Source organism: Acanthaster planci, linkage group LG16 (genome assembly GCF_054643075.1).
Source record: "Acanthaster planci isolate LZ-2023a linkage group LG16, COTS_SCS, whole genome shotgun sequence".
Classification (NCBI taxonomy): domain Eukaryota; kingdom Metazoa; phylum Echinodermata; class Asteroidea; order Valvatida; family Acanthasteridae; genus Acanthaster; species Acanthaster planci.
In genome coordinates this window covers 12,719,163-12,747,052 of record NC_141792.1, presented here as the reverse complement: position 1 = coordinate 12,747,052, position 27,890 = coordinate 12,719,163, and the positions used below count along the sequence as shown (strand labels likewise).

General features: G+C 42.4%; 2 protein-coding genes across 6 annotated transcripts; one reads left to right on the top strand and one right to left on the bottom strand.

Annotated features, from left to right (window-relative positions):
* The first annotated feature begins 939 nt into the window (after nt 1-939).
* On the top strand, nt 940-24,828 carry LOC110978964 (uncharacterized). 5 transcript variants are annotated; one of them, XR_002598163.2, is made up of 8 exons: nt 940-2,852; nt 7,965-8,046; nt 8,443-8,503; nt 14,872-15,015; nt 15,334-16,609; nt 17,015-17,083; nt 20,459-20,529; nt 22,629-23,125. XR_002598163.2 is itself a non-coding variant. In XM_022234355.2 (6 exons), the coding sequence occupies exons 1-6, from the start codon at nt 2,444-2,446 to the stop codon at nt 17,017-17,019; spliced, it is 1,977 nt and encodes a 658-aa protein (XP_022090047.2). In that variant the 5' UTR covers nt 940-2,443; the 3' UTR covers nt 17,020-18,241. The 5 variants fall into 5 exon arrangements, 2 of the variants coding, with proteins under 2 accessions (XP_022090047.2, XP_022090046.2); XR_015427981.1 differs by adding an exon at nt 24,692-24,828 and having other exon boundaries at nt 943-2,852; nt 15,334-17,083; nt 22,629-22,734; XR_015427980.1 differs by having other exon boundaries at nt 943-2,852; nt 15,334-17,083.
* On the bottom strand, nt 18,570-27,885 carry LOC110978965 (alpha-enolase-like). The gene is made up of 13 exons (XM_022234356.2): nt 27,766-27,885; nt 26,466-26,580; nt 25,849-26,003; nt 25,186-25,255; nt 24,721-24,854; nt 24,305-24,380; nt 23,905-23,994; nt 23,580-23,636; nt 23,123-23,268; nt 22,440-22,494; nt 21,486-21,687; nt 20,717-20,884; nt 18,570-20,142 (listed from the first exon to the last, which is right to left on the bottom strand). The coding sequence occupies exons 2-13, from the start codon at nt 26,548-26,550 to the stop codon at nt 20,076-20,078; spliced, it is 1,305 nt and encodes a 434-aa protein (XP_022090048.1). The 5' UTR covers nt 26,551-26,580; nt 27,766-27,885; the 3' UTR covers nt 18,570-20,075.
* Between the last annotated feature and the right edge of the window lie 5 nt (nt 27,886-27,890).

Genomic DNA, 27,890 nt, shown 5'->3' with positions numbered 1-27,890 from the left:
TCGTCTCCAGCATCAACCTCTTCTTATATCCGGCATTATTTTGTTCAATCATCTGTCATAATCCTTTTTCTGTTCTCTTATGTCTTTAGTGTCAGTCTTTTTCTGTTGCCCCCTTTTTAATTCATTCACTGCAGTTATTGCTTGACTCATTTTGTTTGGTCGTTGGCTCCAGTACTACGTCTCTGGCTTCCACTGATCCGTGCTCCTTCTTCCGTGGATTTCCAGGCGACGTATTCCCTACATCATTTGAAACAAAAGTAATCCTTGAAGGGCAAAGCAACGGACGCGTTGTGCAACCATATTGTTTGTGGAAATGCGTCAGTTACGAAAGAGCTTTAAATCAGCAGATCACCTGAGAATAAATTACCGTTTCCTTCTCCAACTCCTTTTCTGTTTGGAGGCAAGCGTCACATCGTTTCCATTTTGAGTTTTTAATTAGTCATTTTGAAGACCCAAGAGGATAGTTAATGGGATCTGTGGTTTGGCGTGCTCGCTCACTAATCGTAAATACTAATACCATAGCTGTGTGTTTTTTGCACCCTAAAAATAGACAGTACAGGTGCCTGCTTGCTTGAAAAAAAAACTGTACCTAATTTCCTGAGTTTGTTTTATTCATTTCACTGCGGTATCCCTGTATTGCTAATTTTTCTCCAACAGACAAAATAAATTAAAATCAACTGCAAACACAGTGTTTTAATATGCATGCGATAGATTGCTTCTTCTAACACTAATCATTTTATCATCAATTTGTTGACGTCATTATTGCCAGCTCCATTCATCCTCCTCGTCGACGTCGTTTCCCCGTCACTATTAAACACGACATGGTCATCGCTTCCTAGCCCTCTGATTGGTCCACTTTCGCAAGCGATACCGTCTTTCCATGTTTCCTAGCCCTCTGATTGGTCCACTTTCGCAAGCGATACCGTCTTTCCATGTTTCCTAGCCCTCTGATTGGTCCACTTTCGCAAGCGATACCGTCTTTCCATGTTTCCTAGCCCTCTGATTGGTCCACTTTCGCAAGTGATACCGTCTTTCCATTCCTCCTCAAACTCTATACTTCCTTCCGTTTTAGTCTTCATTCGAAAAGTTTATTCATTCTTTAATGTCTTTTTTTTTTACTCCAACTTAAGTCCACTTACTTAAACTCACTAAATCATGCACTTTGTGTCAAGTCAGCTCTGACAGTGCCTTCGCTTATTTGCAAAGACCTTAGGCTTAACTAGTTCTGCTTCTGGTAAATTAGACGGAGGATTTTGAAATATGAGGCCCTGCGCGTTTGTTAATGGCGTTTTCAGCTACCTTCTCAGGCTTATCTGCACCAATAACTATACGTTTATTCATAACCTTTATTAATCAGCATCACATTACAGAGTTACGAAGAAGGTCCAGTTTGAAAGGCAAGAGGAAACCGGAGTATCCGGGTAAAACCTGCGAGAGCTCGGGGCCTCATTGGTGCATAGTCAGGAAAGAACCGCTACGCTAACCCGCTCCCCCGGCCCTGCGGTTTTTCACACCAGTTCCACTCACGCAATACTGCTTCAGTTCATGGCGCTGATTACACGCAAGCACGTCATACAATGACCCACCAAACGTTTTGGTAGCCAATTCGATACGACAAGGGATGATGTTACGTTGAAGCACTCACCATCTAGAATGTTTCCCAGCCTTGCTGGGTTTCATCCGGACCACACCTACAGTGAAGTGGCTGGAGGCCGTCAATGCTGAATGGTAAAGATGCTGAACAACGATGTCGCTTTGAGCTGCGTCACGCAACGGATCAAATCATTGGATCACCGAGAGCCACGTGCGATCGCAGCAGTCTTGCATTTGTAAACATTGCAGCTCTCTCGCGATCATGCGCAGTGCGCCACCAGATCAGGAACACGAACATCAATCCTGCTGACCAGCAAGCCGCGTGCGCTACTCATCACGCGGACGACTTCGAGGCCTTAATGGTTCTCCTTATTTTCCCAATTCACGTGTGTTTCACCCTCGTGGAGACTACCCTCGGGCAGATAACTACAGTTTCGACAAGATTGAGAGTCTCGGTGTAGTTGTCATGTTTTCTTTTCCTGTCGTGAAGTGGATTGGTTTTCGACTTTAACGCGTCTCAAACTCTGCACGTTGAGGCAACTCCATAAAGACTCGGCTTACGTGAATACGTGCCATACCACTCGTGCTGTAGGCAAGCAAGTCTACTGCGCACAGGTGAATATCACCATGGCCTGACGAAACAACTCATGACCAGGTAATTGCCATTTCGATTCACTCCATGTCTTGCTCGTTTGATTTTCTGGAAAATGAACAGTCAGTAATGGTCTATTACTTAAATCTGCGACGGATGGGCCTAGAGGATTGAATACCTTAATGAGTCAGTCTTCTGTGATCGACCCGGAGGTCAATGCTTGCATAGGGCTGGGGACGTAATACGTGCATAACGGGGATGTGGACACCATCACCTGTGACTTCTACAAATCAGAATGATCCGGAATCGCAACCATCAACATCTCAGGAACCAGTGGCCACAGCCCATACAATGTTATCATCTACCGAGGGTATCGACACCCTCCAGCCGACCCCAACAACTCCTAGTGTCGACCCCGAGTCCCAGTTCGACGAACACTGGACCGGCACGACGACTCCTTACATGGCGACCGACGCTGTTGAAGACACGTCCAACTTTCCAGCCTCGACGACGTTGTACAGATCGCGAGCAGACGACATATTTACCAGCCAGCAGGAATTTGGACGGAGCTCCGTCATCGCATCGTCCGTCGTCACGGCAACTGTTTCTGAGATCATAACCGAAAAGGAAGCTTCCACCACAACAGCAGGATATTTTACACCTTACGGTAATCGCTCTTATAATATTAAGATAAGCAATCAAACATAGAACAAAAAATACACTGCAAATTTTCAATAAAAGCAAAAACAGATGATTAATTATTAATAGGAAATTGTCATTGTAGGCCTGTAGTTCTGTGCTGTGATTTTTTTAATGTGCCTCTTGGTTTAGTTTGGGTTTAAGGGACTATCTAACCCGTTCTAATTCACTGCTTCTTAAGGTTATCTCCGTAGAGAGTTTGCCATCTCAGCGCTGTCAGGACTGCTTATTGACACAGATCTCCATGATGGGACAGGAAAAAGCAATACTTTACCCTTTTCCCTTTTCGCCCGATGATAAAGACTTGTTTTAATCAATCTTTTCCCTTGATCCGGCGCGAAAGTCCAAGTAGAATATTAACGCCCAGCGTACCATTCGAACAGCGCTGTAAGCAATATTACGAGACAACGCGACGGATGGGGAATCAGAAATAAAGAAACTGCTGAAATTTGATCGATTCATTTCCGCAGCACCTAATTTAGTTCTTCTTGTTTTTCGTATTAAAAAAGTGGCGATCACCTTGTCGCGATAACATATTAACCTGAGGGTACGTTCGACGCAGCCGTTGAATGTTACCCTACCGGTAAGGACGATAATTGATGATAGACTCAGTATTGTAGCGAGCAGTGCTTTGAACAGTGTGGTTTAATAACATGGCGGATTCTTATCCCAGAACTCATTTACATACGTCAATAATGTTTTAGTAAAACTGAAAGTAGATGCGTCTCGGTGTTGGCATTGTATTATTCTGTAATGTTTGGGGACCAAACTATCCAGGTCAAGGTCACCTTTCCTATGACAAACTCATACCTGTTTTGAAACCGGCAATTTTTCATCATCATTCAAAACTCTCAGAGAAACATGAATGCTTAAGTTGCCCCAGGAAATTGACATGCTAAAGAGAAACTTACCAACTATAATTGTCCGCTGGTACTCTGCTTGTTTAACGCTCACTTCTCGTGATCGTTGAATTTTAACCCATAAAAGCACCCGCACGCAAAATTTCACTTCTTCGTCGATTTGTTGGATGATTCGGCATTATTGCGGTATGATTTCAGGCAATAACTCAAACTTTCAAATGTTGAGACTGTGTAACCATTAGTAACAGCTCTGGGGAATAATTAAGACTGGATTTCAAGGAGACACAGCAGGTTGATGGATGAGACATTGGTAAATACGGCAAGACCTTCACTATAGTGATAAGCTACCCTGGATTCTTGCATTAGTTATGATAGTTTCCCACGCGTACGTATATTAAAAAGTCACTTGAGATTTAGATGAGACTAGAATATGGAAACTCTTGCATCGTCTCTCTGATGATGTCCTTACCCACACGTATAGTAGTTCACATTTCCATTAGAAGTGGTCGTGTTGTTTATCGTCCTTGGGCGTGTTTTCAATATCTCTTGTAATCAACCCGGATGACCTGTTACAATGACCAACGATCATCCTTCGCACACGCCTGTTATGGAATACATCCTCTGAGGGCGTCCGTTGGGACGCCATTATAGGGGGGCACTAATATCTCCATGATCGCAGATCATTTCTGCGTGACATCTTGCACACACTCAGTTGAACTTGCATTTACAGTGACGTAAGAATGACGTGGGAAAAATAGGACTTTGAAATCTAATGAGTACCTTGATGGTCGTTAAGTGGTACCTAGTGATAGAAACGATCACAATGTCAATGAAGTTATTGTATATTCAATACAGTAAAAATAATCAAACTCAAATCAAAACAAAGAGGGCAAAATAAATTCAAATTAAACACTGAAAACCGACACAGGAGAAACAACCATATGGACCATAGCTCTTAAGATCCTAAACGAGGACAGATAGCGGTGATGAGCCAAGCAACCTTGCCCCCCCCCAATCGGAGAGTTTCTAGTAAGAGAAATCACTCGCCCATGGGTATTGAAATTCTGATATTCGGTTATGAATTTGGTTATCAGTTTGTGCGCGTACTTGCAGGGTGATTATTTCCACGAGTAAGATCTCTGAATGCGATTTTTTCCCACTGCATAAGCAAGCATGCCTGTATATAGTGATTTTTTTTCTCGGTATGGCCAATTTTCCCAGAACACCTGTTTGGTAAGATTATGCCTTGAAGTAGTTTCTAAGTAATGCTTTTACGTATAACTTAAAATAAATTAAGACAAATTACAACATGTAAAAATTTTGAATGACTTACAATAAAATTGCCGAATCGTGTTCCTAGAATTACTGTCATGGTACTTTACTTATTACCACTTAGCTCAGTCGACAGGCTAGCAAATGACCATATAGTGCCCTCATAATCTGCTTCATTCAATTTATTATCTGTTCAACGGGATTCTATCAAGAAAGCGAAACCCTTTTCGCCGTAACGATGGGGAGAATGGATGAAATTTGCTTGGATGCATGTCCGGCGTAAATCTTGGTAATGCGTGCGAGCATTTTATAATGCACGACGTTGAGTTTGATATAACCGTCAGCTATTTTTCGACTCACCACATCTCGTTAAAAGATGACCTGTGAGAATTTAGGGTGGAGTGTCAATACGTTACTCCTCGCTTTGGTTTATGTTTGCAAAGCGCGATTCTTCGGAAGATTAAAGTCAGGTATGATCAAACGTGCATTATTCTCCATTTCAGCATTGGCAAATCTCATTGGACTTGCGCTGCATGTCTTTTGTTATCTACAGCGTCAGGGGCCTCCGTGCCTTTTGATTCCAGAGATTAGACGTTTACAAGCGAAATCTCTGTGTAGAATTATACGAGAAACGGTGCCAAATAATTAGTCAGTAACCACCAAATACGGAATGAGGTTCAAATGGCTTGAACTTGAAAAAAAACCCAGGGTGTTGTCGTTTTGAGACGTTAACATCCATTTCACTAAAAAGCCTTGGTTAAGAGTAGCGGCATATCCAGCTTCTGGTGTGGCGGGGGTACATTCAACAGCGAGTGTCGCTTTGGGCTCATTCAACATGATGTCGGGAGAGGAAACAATATCAGATGACTTATTCAGTGCCGGCATCCTTTCCATTCTTTCATGGTGTTGTTTTTTAAGGTTCTGATGGTACTAATATTTGACAAATACGTATATCGATTACTTTCTTTCCAATGAAGTAGTCTTTGTTTAAAAAATAAAATCTGTGGGGGGGGGCTTGCTAGATATGCCACTGGTAAAGAGTTTTCACGCACATTGTAAACTGTGTACATACATGTACACTGTACGCACATCCTGGACGCTCATAATTATGACGCTATGAATAAACATGAGTTCAGCTGACGACATTGCTATTGCGTGTGCTCTCCAGAATGTTTATTGATGAAGTTTTAATTACACTGCCAACGCTTAATCTATGATGTCATTTACATTTTGACAATCCATTATGAGTCGGACAGGGGAAAATTGAACCCGCATCTCTAAAAGGCCATATTTGCCCAAAACCGGGTGGGGTACAGTTTTTTTTTTTCAGTGTTCAGGTTGGATCCGTGCCGCCGTGCATTGATAGTTGTCCCTTTAATCATAATTGATTGGCCAAGGCGAATGCTAAATTAGATTTCTTTTCAAAGACCAAACGACGCCCTCAGGATTGCTGTCGTCGGCTCAATATGGTGGGCCTGCTCTTTTTTACTGAATGCAACTGAGCCTTTAAATGCCACAAACTGGTGTCCAAGATTGTTGTGACGTTGGTTTGGTATTTGGCAAACTGAGGGGGTAACATCGCATCGTCCCCCCAACATTGAACCTTGCTACACAGTGCGGGAACATGAATTTATTACGGGAAATAACATTTTCATAGGATAGTCGGCGCCACGCCATAGCAGCAGGCATATTAGGTATCATTCGTCGGTATCTTTTTTTTTAGAGACGCCCTGTTATGAAAAGGTGAGAAATATGGTGATAGGTGATGATAACAGACAGGTGGCCAAATTGATAATTGGCCCAAGATGAAAGATGCTGTGTATTACATTAACATAGTCGCTGCAGGATTTTTTTTTCACCGCATAGAGTATAGGGAACAGAATGAGCCAAAGGGTTTTTATTTCAAGTGACCGGAGAAGTGCAAACCTGTCGAGCAAAGCCTTCATGACAAGCCAGCTTTTTTGTTTCTGTGCTTACGCAGCTATTTTGAAAGGTTTAAGTCCCCCCCCCCCGGGCCTGAGACACATAGGCTTATGTTATGTTTGAGTCTACATCTAAATTTGACACGGCGGGCATGACTGGGAAAGGCAAAAGAGTTTAACTGTTGCGTGGCATTGCACATAATGCAAACCAAGCACGTACGACGAGGCTGCACCTTTGCGCAAACAACCGTGCCTGGAGACTCAGACATTGTGCGAGGAATGCCGCGCGATTCGTCAAATTGGACAGGAGAAAAATGAATTCCTGGATGCATGCAGGCAGTGGGACACTGCTGTGAGTGCAGTCTGCTGGGTTTTTTGTGCTACGTCGCAGTATATAGTCGGACTGGACTCACCAGACCCGGCAATGAAGGGGCGAACTGAAATTTTGTTGAAGACATTCTCTGGGGATTTAATGTCCGTTCTTGCAATGACGTCATGTTCCTTTTGGTCTTCAAGGGCTTTGTAGAGACATATCATTCTAAATCAGAAACACAGCCTGTTATTCAAATTTATTTGTTTCCAAATGAATAAAATGGCTTTCTTTCATAGTTGACCGTGCAGCTTTTACGCGCTGACTCGTACATAATCCGCCATGTTTTGTCCAGAGTTGATGCCTTGTCCCATTTACGGGAAAACTTTTTTGACTTGTGGAATGTGAATGTCGTGGTTTTAATCGTCTTTTCCTGTTTTCTTTCACACGCGGTTTGAACCTTTAATAATTACAAAGGAAATTGATCTTTACAGTTGACATCAAAGCGTCTTTCTTGGTTACCAAGGCCAGGTGAAAGCACAGGTGCACGGCTGATGCGAGACATGAAGAGCGACATCCTTCATTTTATAAATTGATTCGGTCTTTTGAGAATATCAATATTTCAGAAATTAGTCATGTCCAAGAATGTATCGTGCATGCCCTCTCTCGTGGTTTTATGATTGACGAGTTTTCGTTTCTTTCTTTGAATTTCACAGAACAATTTAAATTAGGCCTCATTGTGACGCTGTCGATTGTCATCGGTTGTTTTGCCATCACAGCGATTTCACTCCGCATCAGGTGAGGAACATAAGCCGAAGCATTCGTCATGGAATATTGGTTAATGCGCTCGTTTCTATCAATACAGTGTATTCCATTTCATCAGCCCTAAGACAGTTAACATAATATTATTACCCCTTGTGACTGTAATTTGACCATTAATCTCTAACGCCCAAGGGTGTGTGTAAAGTCACACTAAAATCGGAGGATTTCCCTGGGCTTAGTCTCGAATTATAGATACAGATAGGTGCAGTTCCATGTACAAGGGTATGTTTCATTCCATTCCTTCCAAAAGCCAGTAAAAACCATAAATGGTTTCCGTGGAAACATTTCCAATGTTTGCCTGGCAACAAATCCCCCCATAATTTGGCTCTGAATCTGCCCTTCTCCATATACCAACTCTTGTTACTTCTTCAGGAGCAGAATAAAGAAGAGGCGACAGGAACTCGAGTTAACGAGAAAAAGAAGGAAGAATGTGGTGAGAATTTGTGGAATATTTTAGGTTCCTAAATTTGCCGAAACCGAGGCTATGCCTGAATTCTTTGGATATATGCATAGCCCTAAACCCCGGGCGATGCAGGTATCCCCTTCACGTTTTGAGCAGAGGGATTGGCTATTGACTTATCTCCGTCTTTTTCGTGATGAGAAAAATTAAGGCAGATTGTAAAGAATTCTTCGGACTTCCCAACAACCAAAATATATTCAATCGCTCTCAAAGAGAGAGAACAATTGTTAAAAAGCCGTAAGTAGGCCCTACGCCGTTTTGAGGCAGTTGGGCGGCAAGAACGGATGTACATCTGTGTCATGAACATCGTCCTTTAGTGTCATATGGGGTCGTCACTCTCCCCCCCTTCCCACTTTCAAATTCCCATGTCCAACAAGTCACCCCACAATATCGCCAGTTCCTAACACCAAGTTACGCCACTGGCTATCCGCGGCTACAAATGATACGTGTACCTAGGGAAACCGCTAGCTGGCAACAGCCTTTTTCTCGTGTGAGGTACATGTACTTGCATTTACGTGGGTATTACCGTGCAGATGTTGGGAGTTTAACTTGCCAAAGATATTTGTGCGTTTAAGCAAGACTTATAGATAACTATAGGTTCAGGTGTACGAATGGATTAAACATTTCATTTTTGTTTTTCTGATTACACTGACACTCACTATACCCGCCTGTGGGTACTGGCGGGCATTGTCTTTGGCTTTTTTCAACCTACAAGTAAAGTTGTAGGTTGACAACATAAAGGGCACAGGGGAAAAGTTTTCGAGATGGCACTAGTTCTTTTCTCCAAGTAAGTATTTTCCCCTTGGCCATTCTGAGACCTTTATGGCGTTCACCTCTGGTCAGAAAGTTCCTGCGTATCTGTGAAGCAGGTGTCAACTCAGGGTGTAGTTTGCAAGCGCGTGACCTGCATAGCTACTGAATCTTGGGCCGCCATGCATCATGTAAGCACTCAGGAAAGAAGTCTTAGATTCTAAATTTTAGTTTAGGACGTTTGTCAACTCAGGCACCCACGAAGTATGGAACCAGCTTGAGGAGGCTTTGCTGTGATCCGCCTTGAGTAGAGGCACCCCCTTATCGGTGGAAATAAGCCATATGGGTAGGGACAATTCGTTTTATTGGTGGCCACGCGACCGTAACGTGTGCATTTCATACCCAGTCATGAACCGGCGATCACAATTCCCACCAAAGGAGCCTCTGTCGCTAGGAAAATTGCGCCCTCTCTTGGTCCAGCTCGGGGCGGATTATGGCCAGTATTCGTAACTAACCCAATCCTTTTCCAGACTATATTGGCCGTTTCGAAAACAAACCAGGTATGGGTGTGCAGTGAGTCGTTCGCAATCATAGCAGTGGCGTATCCAGCAAGGGGGGGGGAGGAGTTACTCCCCTGGAGACATACTGCCAATTGTTATTCATTCTCTTTTCATGAATTAAAAGCATTAGTGTTTCAGAAACAGTACTACCATCCACCGGGGGAGAGAAGTAAAGTTTACTATGGATGAAAAACAATTCGACAGTCATTCTTCGATAAATTTCCATTTGTTCCACTCCCCACCTAAGACCTACTCTGCCCTACCGACAAGCGCAAGAGGTAAACCAGTTCATAACGTAGAAAGCCGTGCTAGAAGCTCAAAATCGTTGATTATCAACCAGATACACCCATGTCCCTTAGGTCTCATTATAGCGGTGTCTTGGGAACCAGTGCATCCGCTTGTGGTTTCATTGACGTCATCCTGACGTCAGAAAATATAATTTCTGTTATCCGTTGATTTCTCCAGACCTTTTTAGTTTCGGTTTGGGGGTTGTACATAACCACCGGGTGTGCCAGTTAATGCTCAATAATAATGATAGCGTTCGTTGAACTTTTAGGTTGAAACGTGAATCTTATTAACGTTAGGAAGGAACTTTCCTAAGATTTAAGCCGTTGGATATTTTGCCAACTTCAAACATCGCATTTGGGGTGAGTGACGTCTGAATGTTTTCCCTGGACTAAGGAAAACCGTGTATTTTGATATGTAGTTTTTATCATAAATCAACCTTGAATGAAATGGATGTTTTGGTAGAGGCTAAAGCTACTTCCTTTTATTTCTTCACTCTCCTCCACAAATAAATTCGAATCTGAAGAGAAGACGAATGGGGTTCCAAACCTTGGCTTGGTCATCGGACAACATAGCACTGAGCCTCTCAAGTAAAAAGTACATGCAATGTTAAATCTGCCAGAGGATTCGTACGCACTAGTGGCCTTGAGATTTGTGGCCCATGCTTGATGAGTGTGAACCGAATTTACGACAAGAAAAAAAATGCTCCAACAGTCACATGCAACAAAGATCCGTCCCTCGAACCGATGCCGTGGCACAACCTAAACCAATCACCATGGTGACATCTTGTACAAACCGGGCTCCGTAATTAAAACAGTAAATCATAGCCATTACTTCTCTCTGTCCAGCCGCGTGGGGACATTTGATGAAGTTGCGTCATGGTTTTGACTCCTTGGTTTTGCGAAATGTTATTTTCTGTAAACCATTGAGTAAAATGTCCCTCATGCAGGCCAAGCGCTCTTCTTTCTGTGTGTAAGCGTACACCTAAGGTAAATGAAAGCATCATTTCAAAACACTGTTAGGACCTACCAAGCCTGAGTCGATGACTTTTCTTCAGTCAATGCATAAATTGTAGAAGATTAGATTTCAAGTCCTAGACAGCCAGCACTAAATGGCCATAAATATACCAATAACTCGCAGAGGACATGAACTTCAGAAAGAAATCAAACGCAATGGGCCTTGGTTCCAAGTACCTTTATAATATTCAATACCCCGACATTTTCTCTCAAGGTTGTCCAAAACTAATGCATGTACCAAGAAAGCGTATGTTAAAATATTTTGATAGGGGAATTTCTCACTTTCTCGCCACCAACTTGAGTCTATCTTTGGTGTTTAGATGAAAGTTGGCCCAGCTCAAATTTGACATTAAATGGCTATGTTTTTGTCGCCAGCCGTTGAAAATGTCATAGATCAGGAAGTGGCCATTATGCGTGTCTGTGTGATCAGACGAGGGTGTTTAGCGCTCATGATAGCAATTACAGTTGCTGTAACCATTGTGTAGCGTACGTGTGTTCATTGTGGCAGAGTGGACCTGCCTACTCAATCGGTGTTTGCTCACCCATATTCTAAACTTTATCCTGCCATTTCAGTTCGCTTTGATCCAGAACCTCTCGACTAATGCATTAGCGGTCTCTCTGATGTGCCGTCCCTTCGGGTGTTTTAACATTAGACCATAGAGCCATAGGATCAGACGAGGGCATATTTGGTTCTCAGTAGCATCTCGCCGAAAAGGGGCACATTGTATTCATGTAGGTTGCCGGGAAGCAATCAGGCCGGCCGAGGCAAGTCCGATAGGGGAAATAATGGAAGCATCATGTCGGGTTGAAGTAGTGTGACCCAATATGGACGGCTCCGCGAGTGGTAGCTCATCTCCCGTTGCCATAGCAGTTTTACTGACGAGGGACTCGCCTTTGCTTTTATCGGACAGCAACATCACGGTGGCTGCTCTGATGAGAATTTTCGTGATTAAATTTTGAGGATCATGTGAGAAAAAACGAGGCAAGATAGGATGGTTATTTTTCTATGACGAGGTTCTGACATTTCTTCACTCCTGCAACCTTTGACGAAATACTTTTAGATGAGTTTCCATTCACAAAGTCCAATTGAGCTTATTGGAAAACCAATAAACAGATAAAATTAGTTAATAGACGTGTACAGAAATTCAAAAAAAGAAAAGGAAAACACCCTCATTTGTCACAGGGAAGGACCCTGAATCACTGTTGAGAGGGTCAAACATAAGATTTAGTGACATCATTAGCCAATTACGATAGTGTTACTATGGCAACCAGAGGGGGGTTTCGTCTCAAGAGTTTTGAAATGAGATTGGGTGTGGGTTCAGAAAAGGAAGGCTCCAATCTGAATCCGGCTAATGATGTCAATGCACACTTCACTCATATAGTTTAATGTGTTGTTTCGAGGCCATGCTTGAGTTCTCGCTTCCACCCACCCTGTGAATGAGCCAATTCGGTATTCCAATTGCGCATGCCCCAAATGAAGCGCGTCCAGGGTCATTCCGATGCGCTTGCGAGGTTTGCCCTATCAGCGTGGCCCTTCAAGGACTTGCGCGCGTGCTCTGTTCCCGAATGACCTTGCTAGTTTTGAAATACCGAATGGGCTCCTTTTTTGTCAAAATATTCAGATTCCTGGTAGTCTTTTCACACAGAACACGCATCAGAAGGTACCGGAAGTGTATTTTCCTGGGAAATTTGTACCCCAAAATGTCCTAGTAAATGGCAAAACGAAAGTTGAAAATAAGTTTAACACGGGACATAAGAGATGCACTTACGAGGACTTTAAATTACATTGCATTGCCCTTTAAAGAAATCTTCCCGAGGTACCCAGGCATACTTTGTCCAGCAATAAAAAGTACACAGCTTTTAAGACTGAAAATCCAGCTCGTTACAGTTTGGTTCTAGTGGGGGTTGTCTAATCGAACAATAGTGCATGTTTCTCAGCGTAACTTGGCTTGAGTTAATGCAGCACCAGACACATCAATTTCAGTTAGTGTGGAGAGAGACAGGATACAATACCCGAAACCTGTGTCCAACCAACCCGTGGCACCACATCCCTCCTGATAAGAGTGATTTTATGCCAGATCAATCACGCCAAACCTGGCAAAATCACCACTCACGCACCACACAGACCGTCTTCCCGTGCCGCCCCGTCATCAAAATTCTCTTTCCTCCGTGTTAAGCGGGAGTTGCCATGGCAGCCGAGTGGGTCTCGTGTTTGAGAGCTATAGCTGAAGCATACTCGCACTGCGGAAGTGATTCCCCGTTCCCTTTAGCCAGTGGGTGCGTTTTTCCTTCAGCAAGGCCGCATTGTCGGTTTTAATCACACGTAATTCCCTGCGGCCCTTTCGCTAATGACAAAATGTTTTCTAATTCTTCGCACGCGAGCCTCCCTTTTGTTTTTAGCTACGTTTTTTATGGCAGAGCGTCAACGATTTTCCGCAGACGGACAATCAAGAGAGAAAAAGAAGTGTCATATTTTTGTCTTCTTTCCACGGGTTGTCCGAAGCTCTCTAAATTAAAGAAATATAAACACGAGAAGTCTGCAGCGTTTCGAAGAACTATGACGTAAACCAGCTCGGGCGCTTTCGTTAGCAATCAAAATATTCCATGAAGCGTGTTTACAAGCACTCTACATTGGTGTAGCTTATCCTTGGGTAGTAAATTTTGCATGCTGCACAAACGTTTTTGTCAACTTGGCATTTAGTACAGTCTCAATATTTGATCAGACCTTCTTCTGCTTCGGATTTTTTTGAAAGTTTATTATTGTCTTTATATCTGCCTTAATTTCAGTGAGTAGTTTCAACCGTACTGAAAATTCGGACTGAACCCCACCCGTGATTTTCCTTTAACTCAGTTGAGATGGTTGATATTATGTCGGTAATAATCTGGCCGCAAAATGACAGATTATCTCCGCTGGTAGCTTTCCCGTATCTTGAATTGTCCTTTTATTTCCTCACCCACTGCGCTCCGTGTTAGCTCTATTAGCTAGAGAAACTCATCCTTGTGTCCTGCCCCCCCCCCCATGGACGGGGATGCTGTTTCTCCAAAGGAAGCTGGGAGCACATGATGATATAAAAGGGGTGGCAGTTACGTGGAAGAAGAAGACATTATCTCCGATATCATACCTTATAATCTATCCAATCACAATGCCCTCTGGACATCCTCAACGAATGATTAACTTGTATATACAGTCCTCGAGAACATAAGGTGCCTGGAACAAAAAGGCATCCACAATTTGTGTGTATTCAGATTTGGAATTATTTTCATTCCTGGGGAGCCTTGTGTGCGCGCTGTGCAAAATTTATGTCATCCAGTTTCGAGGATGGTAAAAAATCGGCAGGATATACAGTCTTCTTGAATAGCTGTGATCATTGTTCACCATTATTGGTTGGCTGTTGGTCATCGATTTTGTTAATGGTTTAATAAGAGATAAGAAGCAACGTAATGATTCTTTCCTATGTTTAAGAGTATTTGGGGCCTTACAATGTTTCTCATCGTTAAAGTTTGTGGATCCATGTAAAAAGACACGCCAATAACAGACGGGTGTGACTAGATACAGGACCATCGCTGTGTGGACCCATGCAGAGAGACATGCCAGTAACATAGGCGTGTAACTAAATACATGATCATCACTGAGTTTGTGTGCGTGGACCGGTGTAAAAAGACATATCCACGTGATGGTTGGCTGTCGTAGTAGGTTGATTGTACCTGTCTTCTGTCGTGTGTCCCGCAGGCTGGCAACACCAACACCAAGCCAGCGGTGAAGAGAGTCACCATCCAGATGGGCAGGGACTCCAGCTCCAGCACCAAGAGGAGCAACAAGCGACCACGGAGAGGTCACAGTCCCTCCTTGCAATCCAGGGCCAAGATACCGGAGGTACGCCTTAGGAAGATTACTGGGATTATCAAAGATTTATCAGTGACGGCTGGGAGAAAGCTTTGATTCCCTCCCACGCAGTAATACTGTAAAATTATACTTCCCTTGAGATTTCTCTAGAAAAAGAAAAACACTCGCTAAAAAAAAAACCTTCACCACAAGATGACCTGTTGTTGTCATTTGAGGAGGATTTCAGGTTTCGTCGGTTTCCTCATGCAGTTGCACCGAGGCTCTAAAATCAGAAATTTACCTTTTTTTTAGCGTAAAAAGTAAGGATGGTGTGCCTTAGAATTAACTTAAATTTTTTTCCATCTAAAGGTTCACAGTGGGGGTGGTATGGACCGCAGTCGAACTTTGGACGCCCTCCTGGATGCAGGGACCTACGCCCCTAGTACCCCACTCCCTCTACAGCTGACACGAAATCGCACCAGGAGCGACGTCTCGTCCAGGACCGGTCTTGTCATGGGAAGCAAGTCTTATGACGTAAGTGAGCATGCCTACGATAACCCTGCAATCTCTTCGGCCGAGGAGATGACAACTGAGGTGTCTGTGCTCAGCGAAGACACCTGTCCGCCCTTGCAGATGAAAATTGATGCGGATGTTCATTGCAGTCACACGGATGCCTTGACGCAGAATGCGTCCGATTCAGAAGAGGGTTCTGTGGAGAAGGGCAACTTCATCGAGGGCTCTGAGACGGAAAGCCTCGGTGACGCCAGAAAACGATTCAAATTCAATCACTACTTCGGGATGCGGTCCAACCAGCGGAATGATTCCAAGGATTCTGGGTACGTTGAGAGCTTCATCTCTCAGGACAGCTTGCGTCTCAGGGCCATGGCGTCCCTAGAAGAAGGAAGGGCCTTATCAGAGGGGTTGAGCTTCGCTGCTGGGCAAGAGAGAATATTACCCAGGCTTGCTAACATTGAACCGTCCTTCTTCATGGCAAGTGTTGACGAGACATCGAACCTCAACTTGAACAGATCTAGCTCCATAAAGTCTGAGAACGATGGAAGAGCTCACCCCAAAGCCTACCAAGGCGGCAATGTTATGACAATGAGACAGTCCCGATACAGTGTTCCATCATTTCCAACCCAGTACCCACAATGCTATCCACGGAGCAAGCAGGTGAACCCAAGTCTGTACCATGAGCTCTACGGTGCCCCGTATCTACCTTTCAAAGCCACCATGCAGAGATACCCAAGCAGTGAAAGCAGTGCATACGATTACCCTTCTAACCAAAGCGACTATGGCCTGACGTCGCTAAGGAGCAGCACCGCCAACCGCGTCCTGCCGAAGAGCCTGAGCTACGAAACCACGGTGTTCAGAAGCCGGGACTTCGTCTCGCCCCAGCACAAACCCAGGACTCAAGACTACGCTCACCAGAAACGTATCAAACGCTTCGTGAAGCGCCGGAGCTTGGGCACACAAACCGGCGACAGCGATGACTTGAAGACAAATGTGCAGCCAATAGTGCAGTGGGATTTTGACGGCACGGGGAACCTTGTTGCCAAGCCTCGAGAAAACATAGGGGTCGACTTCATTGGGCCAATATACATGGCCGAGGAACTTGAAGAAATGGGTGTACCCAAGGCACAGTGTATCCTTAATATGGAAACCACCACAAGCACAACCTCCCTCTAACAACTGCTTTGTCAACTTTCAAACTCCAAAGAGCTCATTTAGTGAAAAATTAATTATCGGAGGTATCAGCAGTCAGAAAACTGATTGAAATTTTTCTCCACATTCACTCGCTAGCTTGAAAGAAAATCTCCCACATGAGATTGTCAAAAATTAAAAGTTAACTGAATAAGACTGAAATAATGCAGCGAGTCACTTTGCAATCGGATCGCGACACACAGGATGATTTGAAATAGAATTTCTCAGTCAATTCTGAGATCCACAAAATTTAAGGAAAATGTGTCTTTTGATGACATCACTTCTCCACCTTTTATCCTTCTTGCCCAGTTTACAAAGCATAAATTTTCCCTACTATCAAGGACAGTATAAGTATGAAGATTTGGTCGAGTCCAACCAAACCTACACTGCTTCTAAAATGCCTGTATAATCCGAGGTATGTATATTGCCTGGTTTTGATTTTCCTTTCGAGTTTGGTTTCATTTTGGATTAAACCGAGTTCCCACGAGACCCAAGGAAGACATTTCACCCAGAAAGCAGGGATATGAATCTAAAATCCTGCTTGGCAATTCTACGCCAGTGTTCTTCGTTCGTTTTGGAGATGTACGCAAGTCGGAGTGTTTATGACTCCATCGCTTTACCACAAAACCAATCTCAGACCAATTTTATGTCAACACTTCCATTCCGGCCCAAATCAGTTGCTGTGAAATGGTCTTTCCACATAAAAGGGACAGGAAATAAGTGAGAGTCAGAAATCTTACATGGCGAGTTTTCTTCAAGAGCAAAAGAAAGCAGGTGTGAAATTACCATCTCTAGATATCTGCAACTATGCACAAGAATTACAAAAACGGGCAGTTGACGGGAAGCTTAAATGTTCTTCAAGTCGCCTTTATAAATTGGTCTTCGATTTACAGTAATCCAGAATTCGTCTAACCAAATCAACATTTTGTTAACGATGTTGATGTGTATTTCCCATATTAATGTTGTCATATTTAGAAAGTTGTCTTTCTTTTTTCAAATTTTCAGATTAATTTTCTTTTCATGGGGAAGTTTCCCCAAATAACCCATTTTTAGTTTGACTAATAAGTACTAAGCATATGTGTTACTAATTCTGTCCACAATGCGCCAACATTCTGTTTAAACAAGTCTGTCTAAAGATTTCGGTAAAAAGATGTCACAGCTCTGTCGCTTTCAAAAAAACATTGATTTTCAGGAGTCATTTTCAAAGTAGGGAACTAACATTTTAATCACAGTCATAGAAATATGACAATACGCTTTAAACTCGGTTGCCTGTTAATGAAAAGTGAAAGTGCCTAGTGTTAATTTTACACATAATGTTCACTGTGCAATGAAAAATGTAACACCGTGTGTACTGCTTATCACATTCTGTATTTCAAACCTCGGTGTAAAGTGTCTAAAACGTGTCCGTGTACATATTTTACCTCATGTACAAATATGTAAGATAACTGAAAGTGTCCTTTAATTAATATATTTGGTAAAGAATCTTTCCATTTATTCCATTTGAAGTATTTCCAGTTCTATAATTTCTGCATCTTTCGATTATCAAAAATTAAAGAAACCAAATGATGAATCATTCAATGAGTCACACACAGTCCATTAATGCCTTTAACCCTAACAGTCCCAAATCCTCCAATTTCAATACGATTTTACATACACCCTAGGGGGTAAGGGTTAATGCACTCACTGTTGGAACTAATTGCGAACAGCGTGGCATCAGGGATCAGTGAACGTTTTCAGCACCGTGACGATATTTCTTGGATAATATCACACCTCCAGAGCCGGCTGCATATTTCATTTTCTGCATCGTTCCGAATGTCTTCCACCAGAATTCCTCCAGGCTAACCGGGCATAAAACTTTATCAAACGACAGCTTTTGAAATCACACAATCGCATGAGGTTAATCACTGTACATGGAGAAGGTGTTTATTAAGCTATTAGTCACAGTATGCAAAACATACATTGTCACTTCCACACAGACCAGATCAATGGTTTTCAAACTGGAAATGTGAATAACTCTATGCATTTGTGGCTAGACTTTTCCAACAATTTCACAGCAGATGTAAGACCAAAGAGGGTCTCCACGCATTCTATTTGCACTCTGTAGCAAATCTGTACCAGAATTCACATTCAACAAAAACTTCCCTTCAGAGTTTCAGACATTATTTCATCCATCCATCTAATTTATTTTCTGTTCAAATATTTCTGTTTTGGCTTTAGTAGAGGGAACAAAAATCTGCAAAATCCTACGTTGTGAAGGAAGATCACAGTATTAGACAGAATTCCAAAGTAAACAGATTATTAAGACTTTTAACCAGACCTTCACATTCCATTTGGAATCATAAGCCCAATTCCAAATTTGGCGGTCAATTATTGGTACAGCAATCATTGTTTCCAGCCTCTTTCATGATTATTTCAATACTTCACACATTTTTTAGAATGCAGAATCATTCTCAACTTTACACTAAAGTAAGTTTCAAATACTTCTACTATTTCTAACGACCTGTGGTATCAAAACTCCAGAGGTGGCAGCAAATTTACTCATTTTAACTAATCCCACTAACTTTCTAACACTTTTCCAATCACTAAACTGGATGTTAGCTTGCTTAACTGTCACACAAGACTTAAGTTACCAGTTACAGTGGAAAACAAAATACTTGTAGCTTTCTTTTCAACCAGGTTGTGAGAGTAAAGCAACGTACGTTAATAACAGCCTTCTCGGCAACCTTGTGGAACAGTGGTACTGTAGGACGATGAACTTCAATTGCACTCTGGTGCCCTACAGGGTTACTGACATAATCTAGCACTAAGTACAATCATGTGATTTACAGACATTCACATAGCTGCAATTTTGACTGCCTTGAGTGACATGCATGTCTATGGGAAGAGGCTCAACTGCTTGCCAGTGGCTGCCATTAGCACATGTGTTATTAATAGCTGTAGCCGTAACAGTTGCAGCCAATGACTGAGCTGTTTCCACAGTACTGATCCATCTCAGCTTTGACCTCGTCCCTGGCCCTGGAAAAGTTCCTAGTTGTTGCCAAGAGAATTGACTCATAATTTCAGTTTTATAATGTAGAATCTGATATTCCTTGTGGCGTAACAAGCTCACTGAGCAAAAACACAGAAATAATACAGAAATATGTGACCAAACAGCCTATCTTTAAGGCAATGGCCCGAAGTTCGCTTATCCCCACTCAGGAAGCCTGACAAAATTACTGCCATGAGATAAGTCCAACAAGAAATTTTTACTACCTTTCAATCATATATATAATTTTTAGGGTGGGATCTAATTTTTACCTCCTATCTCACCTTTATAGTGGTACAACCCAAATACCTTTCTGTAGATTCGAAATCCAAATACCTTTCAGTCTGGACTGAACCAATCCTCTTGGAGAGTGGTTTCATTTTTACTTCAGAGGGTGCCGGAACTTTGCACCAGCATAAACAGCGCCGGCTCCTAGCTCCTCTTCAATCCTACAAGGAAAGTGAACTTACTGTAAAAACTACATTTTACCGTTCATTTTACTGTTCGGGCATTTCACAAAAGTGCGCCACCAAGAGTTTGCGAGACGTTGGCCAATCACAATGCTCAAAATGCTTCAACCCTTCCAAAACACGTATTGCCGGTAGACATGCCCGGACGTGTCAACCCATTCAAATGTGAATTGCATACAGCGGCCACTGAGTTGCAAACTCGTGGCGGCGCACTATTGTGAAATGCCTGTATTCCACACTTTCACATGAGAAATGAAAGTAAATTGCTCTAACAACAATGTAACAACATTTTCAGAAATGCTGTAAGTGGAGGGACTGAAAGCAGTTTCCAAGTCAATCCATTTTGGAGTCAGATATGAATTAAAGGTAAGCGGACAAAAGCGTAGGGCGCAGCAAATGAAAGGATAATTCAGACATTTCTTGTATTCAGAACATCACAGCAAAGAAAGGCTTTCCAGACAAAGATCTTTGTATTCTTTGTTTAAAGTCGGACTAAACTAAACAAATGACTGACTTCAGACTGATTTGCTTCGAGTCAGATAAGAATTTGTACCTCAGCATCTGGTTGTATTTAGCCAGACGTTCAGAGCGACACGGGGCACCAGTCTTAATCTGGCCGGTGCACAGCCCAACCACAAGGTCAGCAATAAAGGTGTCTTCGGTCTCTCCGCTGCGATGACTAACCATCACACCCCATCCATTGGCCTGAGCAAGCTTACACCTGTATCAAAACGAACAGCAAAATTGGGGTGTCTAAGTACACAATCTTGCTAAGCACAGACAAATTCAGCTTAGCCAAAAAATGTTATCAGCTAAGATGTCATCTGATGTATAATGCTTGTGACCGATATTTCCCCTTTTTTGGCTCAGTGTGGAAATTCTGCTAGCAATATTATAACGCAGCTGCATCAAATCAGCCCTAATCAAACACATCTGATCAGAACAAACAGAATATCAAATCAATTGCTAACGGCAACAGTTGTCACATTCAAGATAAAAATATTCTCCATGCAACCAACGGACCGAGGAACTCAACAGGAATACCGAGAGCAGTCAAAACTTAAAAACCGGAGAAAAATGACCGAAAACGAATATGAGAAATAAAAATCACCACTGTCAAGTACTCTTACTAACCAAGCAAGACACTGTTTTTGTGGAATCCAATTCCTCAAATATTTAAAATACACTGAAAAACTACCAAGAAAATGAAAGCATAGAAACAAGTGAAACAAAATCTGAAGGAATGAGAACATTATACAGTGGAAAGTTGATAATCATGTGCAGTGTTGATACGTTTTGCCTGAATGAACATTAAGACTTACGCTTCAATGGACTCAGTCACGGATCCAATCTGATTAACCTTCAGCAAGAGACAATTACATGCCTTCTTCTCAACGGCGGTCTTGATTCGCTTAGGGTTAGTGACTGTGAGATCATCACCAACTACCTGGATGTCCACAGAGCCAGTGAATGCGCTCCAAGAATCCCAGTCGTCTTGGTCGTGACAATCCTCAATAGACACAACTATCCAATCAAAACAATGCAAAATAGAGCTGGTAACTATGATAGAAACAGCTGTAGGACTAATAACTAACCAATCCAAACAGGGGCTCATGACTGGGGCAGATCGAGGATTTACCAAAGGGGGGGTGTGATCCAGGATTTTCCACGGAGGGGAGCCGTAAAGCAGCAATGGTAACATGTCTGCGAGCGCGTAGCATGAAGCCCTTATGGCATAGGGTCTAGGGTCTGCTTAAGGAATTCTAGGATTGATTGGATTCTAGGCGCTCTGTGGTGTAATTTCAGACCCTCATTTCTCTTCTCCCTCTCTTTTTTTCTTCTTTTTTTAAAACTAATTAAGTTATTTGGTGAAAAAGTAGGGTGTAACCCCCCCCCGATCCATCCCTGTATGAAGAAATTGTCTAATCAAAACACGGCAAGTAATGGATAGAGACAACTATCCAATGAAATAGGGGCGATTCACAATAGTGTGCCACCATGTGTTTGCAATGCGTTGGCCAATCACAGCGCACGAAATTTGTCGACCCTTTCCGAACGCGCATGGGGTCGACTAATTTCGCGCATTGTGATTGGTGGCGCACTATTGTGAAACGCCCGTATTGGGGCAAACACAAAAGGCAAATTTGTCTAATTCAAACAAAGCAAAAATCACTTTACAAGGATAACTTTTTATGGAGACATCTAGAAGTAAATGTCCAGTTAAAACATGGATTAAATGAGCTTTGAAATTAGGAATTCACTGACAAGTGTCTCACCTGGGTAGTTTTTGATGAAGTCGCGGTACACGTCAGACAGCTGACCACCTGTCAACTGTGAACAAGAATAAGCACGGAGGTCAGGTACTAGCCCAAATCATCAGCATCAATACATGACCTACATTCCAAGTTCCCACTCAGCCTGTGATGATTTGTAACTAACCGAGAAATTTACCACTCTCTTTTCAGGTCATTTTCTAAAGCAGCAAGTGAGCCGACCAGTTAATGACCGACCAGCTGGGGAGTATTGGCAAAGCCAGCTTGACAGCCTGCCAGTAAAAAAACTAACAAGAAGGTGGGAACCAAGACCAGTCCACTCAGCTAGCCGACATGTTAAACACAGAAACGTATCTGACATTAAAACCACGAGTCTATCATATAGCAGCTATCTGCCCCGAGCTGAAGTGCACCCCCAATTGGCAAAAGAAAGACGTGATTACAGGTCATTAAAGGTGATTACAAGTGGTTCTTGCATGCGTTCTGCGTGTACGCAATAACCATACATGCCGGAATAAACTCAGTTACACGTACTCAGCATGCTCCATGTAAAGCGCACATACACTTGCGCGCCTCAAGGTGCGCCCATGCGGTGAGTACCAAAAAAACCACGCCCTCTATTGTTCCACTCGGAGTGGATGCTCTCGTACTTGCCCATCAACTGAATGAAAGCACAGCACACTCACAAGTTTGCTGGGGTCAGGGTTGGGGCTCTTGAAATCCAAGTCATATTTCCCATCTCGATAGAACTCCGACGCAGCAACATCCATGCCGATTTTCACCTTGTCAGTGTAGCCCGCCTTCTCAATGGCTACCTTCAACAGTTCAAGACCTAATGAGAAGCACACAAGAAACTGCCTGAATGGGACTTGAACCCAAGAATTCTGGATTGCAATTCAAGTGTACTACCAATCAGCTATCATGAAATAAGTGGTACAAACTCGTATTTGGCCACCACTTGATGTTGGCAGCATCCTCTCAGTGAGAATAACGTGTAATCTTACAACCACCCGTATTCCTAGCTAACGTCAAAGGTCCCCCTCTTGTTTTAAGATGCTTAGTAAGCAGACACATAAATAACTAAATGCTCAATCATTTAATAAAGAACTTTTTAAAAAGTTCTACAGATTATGCAGCACAAACCTTCACGATTGTCCTGGATATTCGGTGCAAATCCTCCCTCGTCACCAACATTGGTAGCTGAAAAACAAATAGTACAAGTCCTTGTTAATGCACAATTGCCTTGCAGACCTTAATATCAATTAACATAATCTCATCTATTCAATCTAATCTCATCTATTCAATCTAATCTCATCTATTCAATCTAATCTCATCTATTCAATCTAATCTCATCTATTTAATCTAATCTCATCTATTCAATCTAAAGTAACAGGATGAGAGGCCTTTACTGTTAAATCTCAGTGTACAGACAAACCATTGCGTGTACGTTTGTGGACTTCTTGCTTACCATCCTGTCCATATTTCTTCTTGATGACAGCTTTCAGGTTCTGATAGATCTCAGCGCCAATTCTCATGGCTTCCTTGAAGGAACTCGCACCTGCAGGAACGAATGAGTCGCAGAAATCACAAAACTGTAGCAAGACAGGCAGCTTAGCTTTTTTAAACCAATTATCTTTCCTGGATAGTAAATTTTACGTCTCACAATAAATAACAATCATCACAAAACAGTAAACTCTGGACCCCTCCCCAAGAAAAATTCCAATTAACTTTTATCTTGCTGCGAGATAGCAATGCCACAGTGAGGGTTAACCCTTCATTCCAAAACTCTGTCACAAAATAAAAATCAGAACCCACAGGCCGAAGAGACACTACGACAAAACAAACTCTGGAAAAAAAAACCCACCAACCTGTAGGGAGCAGCATGAACTCCTGCATAGCCAGTTTATTACCAGCATGGCTGCCTCCATTGATCACATTGAAAGCCTAGCAACAAAAGCAAATCATGAACTGTGATCCGTAACTTGTCACAATTTCTAGTTTTCAACCCACAGACATTAATGTGAGTTTGACTGATGGGACCTTTACACTCAAATGCTAAATAGCTAGGATTGCCCTGGCCGATCAAAATTCCCTATTTATCACAACAATGGAATTGTCATCCAGAAATACATAAAAATGTATGTTCTTCGGCAGTGCTAGTGGCTTTTTGAAAATTTCAGTGCAGTTGACAGTGGCAGTCTGCACATATTTACAAGTACTCCAATTTCCTCCCAAATTTTTTTTGTTTTTGATAGCACAAGTCCACTTTTAAAAGCAATCTCACCGGTACAGGCAGGATGACGCGATCATTTCCAGCCAGTTTAGCAATCCACTGGTAGAGAGGGACCCCAGCGTGTGCTGCTCCAGCCTTGCATACAGCAAGAGAGACACCCAGGATGGCATTCGCTCCAAGCTTGGCTAAAGTGAACCGCGAGTTGAGGAACAAATGAACAAGACTTCAAGACAACAACTATCTACTTTGGAGAGCTCTAAGTCCTTGTAGAAACAGGGACTTAGAGGGAGTTACTCATGAAGTTTATACCTTCAATATATAAGAGGAAAGAAACATAAAGCCTATTTTGTAGTACAAAAGAGAAGAGAAATAGAGAAGCTAAGAGAATTATCAAAAAAACATGTGTCCTAAAACAGAGTCTGTGTACACTTTGCAAAACTTCATTTAATCAAATAATATGTCTAGAAAAGAAAACACTTTTCAGAGATGTGAAAAAATCTGATGTTTTTAACTCACATTTATTTTCTGTGCCATCCAGATCAAGCATGATCTTGTCCACCTCTGTTTGTTTGGTGACATCTGGATTCTAAATAATAGGACAAAAATGAAACCAACCAAAGGTGTCAATTCAAATAATGAAGTTCTTTGGTCTGGTCTACCAGCCAAGGGAATATGCTCAGGGTTTGGTACAATGTCTAAAGGGCTAGCACTGACTTCTGATTAAGGATGGGAATTTATGTTTCATTTGAAAAAAATGTTCAGGGAACTTTCCTATACCATTTAAATGTTTAAATGTGTAAACGGCCCATCCTTACCACAGTGCCATTGGAAACTTTAAACACAACAAATTGTATACAATGTAGATAGTTGACACAAAGTTCTGGTGATAAATTCATGGAGTTCCTTTGATGTGACCGAGCAGTAAAGTGTTCTGAAAATCAGATTATCTTTTGCAAGCATTGTTTACAATATTGTGTCAATCAAAACGTCAATCCTCCAAAAGGGGTGGTTCCATTTAAATGTTTGGGAAAATCTGTGAACAGATTTGGAATATTTTTTGTTCGAATGTGTAAACGTTTCACCCTTAGAGCTGATCTGGAGTACAGAATTTTGTGGTAAGTAAAGCCTTGACAATGGGTTCCTATGACAATGGGTTCCTGTGACATTGCCCGATCTGACCTTCGCAATCAGGGCTGGCCCGATGATGTCGTTGACATTGGAGATGGCCTTGTCCACACCTTTGCCCAGGAATCGACTCGGGTCCTTGTCACGGAGTTCCAAGGCCTCATAGATGCCAGTGGAAGCACCACTCGGAACTGCTGCTCGGAACACTCCTGAGAAAAGCAACCAATGTCACAAACCTTTTATTATTTCAAGCCTCATATTTACTTAGTTTGAAAATGATATCACTCTGCCAAAACTGAAAATATACACATATATTATTATTCAATCTTAGACAAACACCAATAAGCATTACTAATCTCCTACAAGTACCCACAACATATAAAATACGTTTTCGACACTACTTGATAAGAAAGAAATGAACAGTTAAAGATGTCTGGCAACATCATTGCTCATATTTTCTGTATCTTTCTGTATTCATTAGAACTCTCCTTACAAAGATGCATTCTCAACATACATGTAGCTGTCCTGTCAGTCAAAACCAGTCAAATGACCCCTATGTGTCTGTGTACTGGGGCAAATCAAGTGGAAGGAATTTTGGACTGTCAGTGACTGTTACAGCAAAAGGAGGGCTAAATTAGTCTTTCTGTACTATTTGTTAGAATTGCTTTTACCCTTCTCAGTTGTTAGTTCAACTTCCACAGTTGGGTTGCCCCGACTGTCAAAGATCTGACGAGCAAAAATCTTGGAAATCGGCATGATGTTTCACTGGTACCTGATACTGAAGCTCTGCAAAGAGTGAATTATGGCATATTTAATTTTTATCAAATGGTAATAGCAAGAGACCAATCACCATGCACGTTACTCTTATTTTCCTTTCTTCTACCCAAAGGCTGTTTGTGAGAACTGTTCAAACATACTTTTTTCTGGAGAAAGCTCAGTTGTTTTTGTTTTTTTTAGAGGAAGGGGAGTGGGTTGGTTTTTTTGTTTTAGGAATGATTGTTCTTGATAACAGTTCCTGTTTTGTTGGGTTTTAATTATTTCTAAGAAATCTGGAACATCACCACCTCACGAGACATAGGCCCCACCCTAGCAACAGACCAAGGGCCTAATCAGAACACACAGTGGAGTTTGAAGAAACTTATAAGTACTGAAAGCAGAATGTTGTTTTTGTATGGGGTCCGACATTCACCCCGTGGGAGCGGGGCAGGCGTCAGACCCCACAGTTCTAGGGGTAACGTAATCCTACACAACAAATTAAACTGCACTGTAAATTACAATTTTGCACTTTGTATGGGCCTCACCTACTAAAAGCCCAAATAAATACTTGTTACGCATCAAGCATCAAATGACTGAACTAAAAATTACAGGCTTTATAACATGTATATAATACCATTCCATCATGTCCATTAAGCATGTCATGTTAAGCCTGTAAAACCACTAAAAAAGCCTGAATGAGTACGACCAGAGATTGTCCTGATATCGGGAAACAAAACTAGCAATTTAAACGTTAGAAAGTATGTCCACTGTGTCTTGAGTCTTGTCCTCAAATTTACGAACAGTCGCTGGAAAGATGTAAAACGCTCCACTTTTGAGGTACATGTAGCCTTGGCCTCAGGCTAGGACTACAACTTGAACAACTTCAGATTAAAATAGAACAATTTTCTAGAGTTATTGTCCTTCAATTTGCGGACAAGTATTAGGCATGAACAGTCCGCCTGTTCGTGCGTGCGCCCGTCATGCCCGTACTGATGATCTGGCGAGTGACGGCGTCCGCACGTCAAGCACGTACGCATGAAATCCGACGCGTCCACGGCCCATCCCCCATCAAAAACTTAGTCACGGCAGGCGCTGCCAAGTCACAAGGCCTATTTCTTGTAAATGCCGACCTAAACCTACAAATTTTGCACATCGTCTTACAAAAACACTGTCGCATCATGGTCGCACAACCTGTTTAAAGATAACGAAACTTACGCCGCCTCACACTGCAGAAAACCTGTAAGAATGTGAGCTATTCCGAGCAGCGATCATCCGATTTTGGGCAGTCAGAAACCGGCAGGTCACGATCTTTCAACTGTAACCTGTAAATTAATTTCGTG

Coding starts and splice junctions, on each gene's coding strand:
- LOC110978964 (XM_022234354.2), top strand. CDS start 2,444: ATGTGGACACCATCACCTGTGACTTCTACAAATCAGAATGATCCGGAA. Junction 8,047..8,442: donor GCGATTTCACTCCGCATCAG/GTGAGGAACATA, acceptor TTACTTCTTCAG/GAGCAGAATAAAGAAGAGGC. Junction 8,504..14,871: donor GAAAAAGAAGGAAGAATGTG/GTGAGAATTTGT, acceptor TGTGTCCCGCAG/GCTGGCAACACCAACACCAA.
- LOC110978965 (XM_022234356.2), bottom strand. CDS start 26,550: ATGCCGATTTCCAAGATTTTTGCTCGTCAGATCTTTGACAGTCGGGGC. Junction 25,256..25,848: donor GGCCAGCCCTGATTGCGAAG/GTCAGATCGGGC, acceptor CCTATTATTTAG/AATCCAGATGTCACCAAACA. Junction 24,381..24,720: donor GCGTCATCCTGCCTGTACCG/GTGAGATTGCTT, acceptor TTTTGTTGCTAG/GCTTTCAATGTGATCAATGG.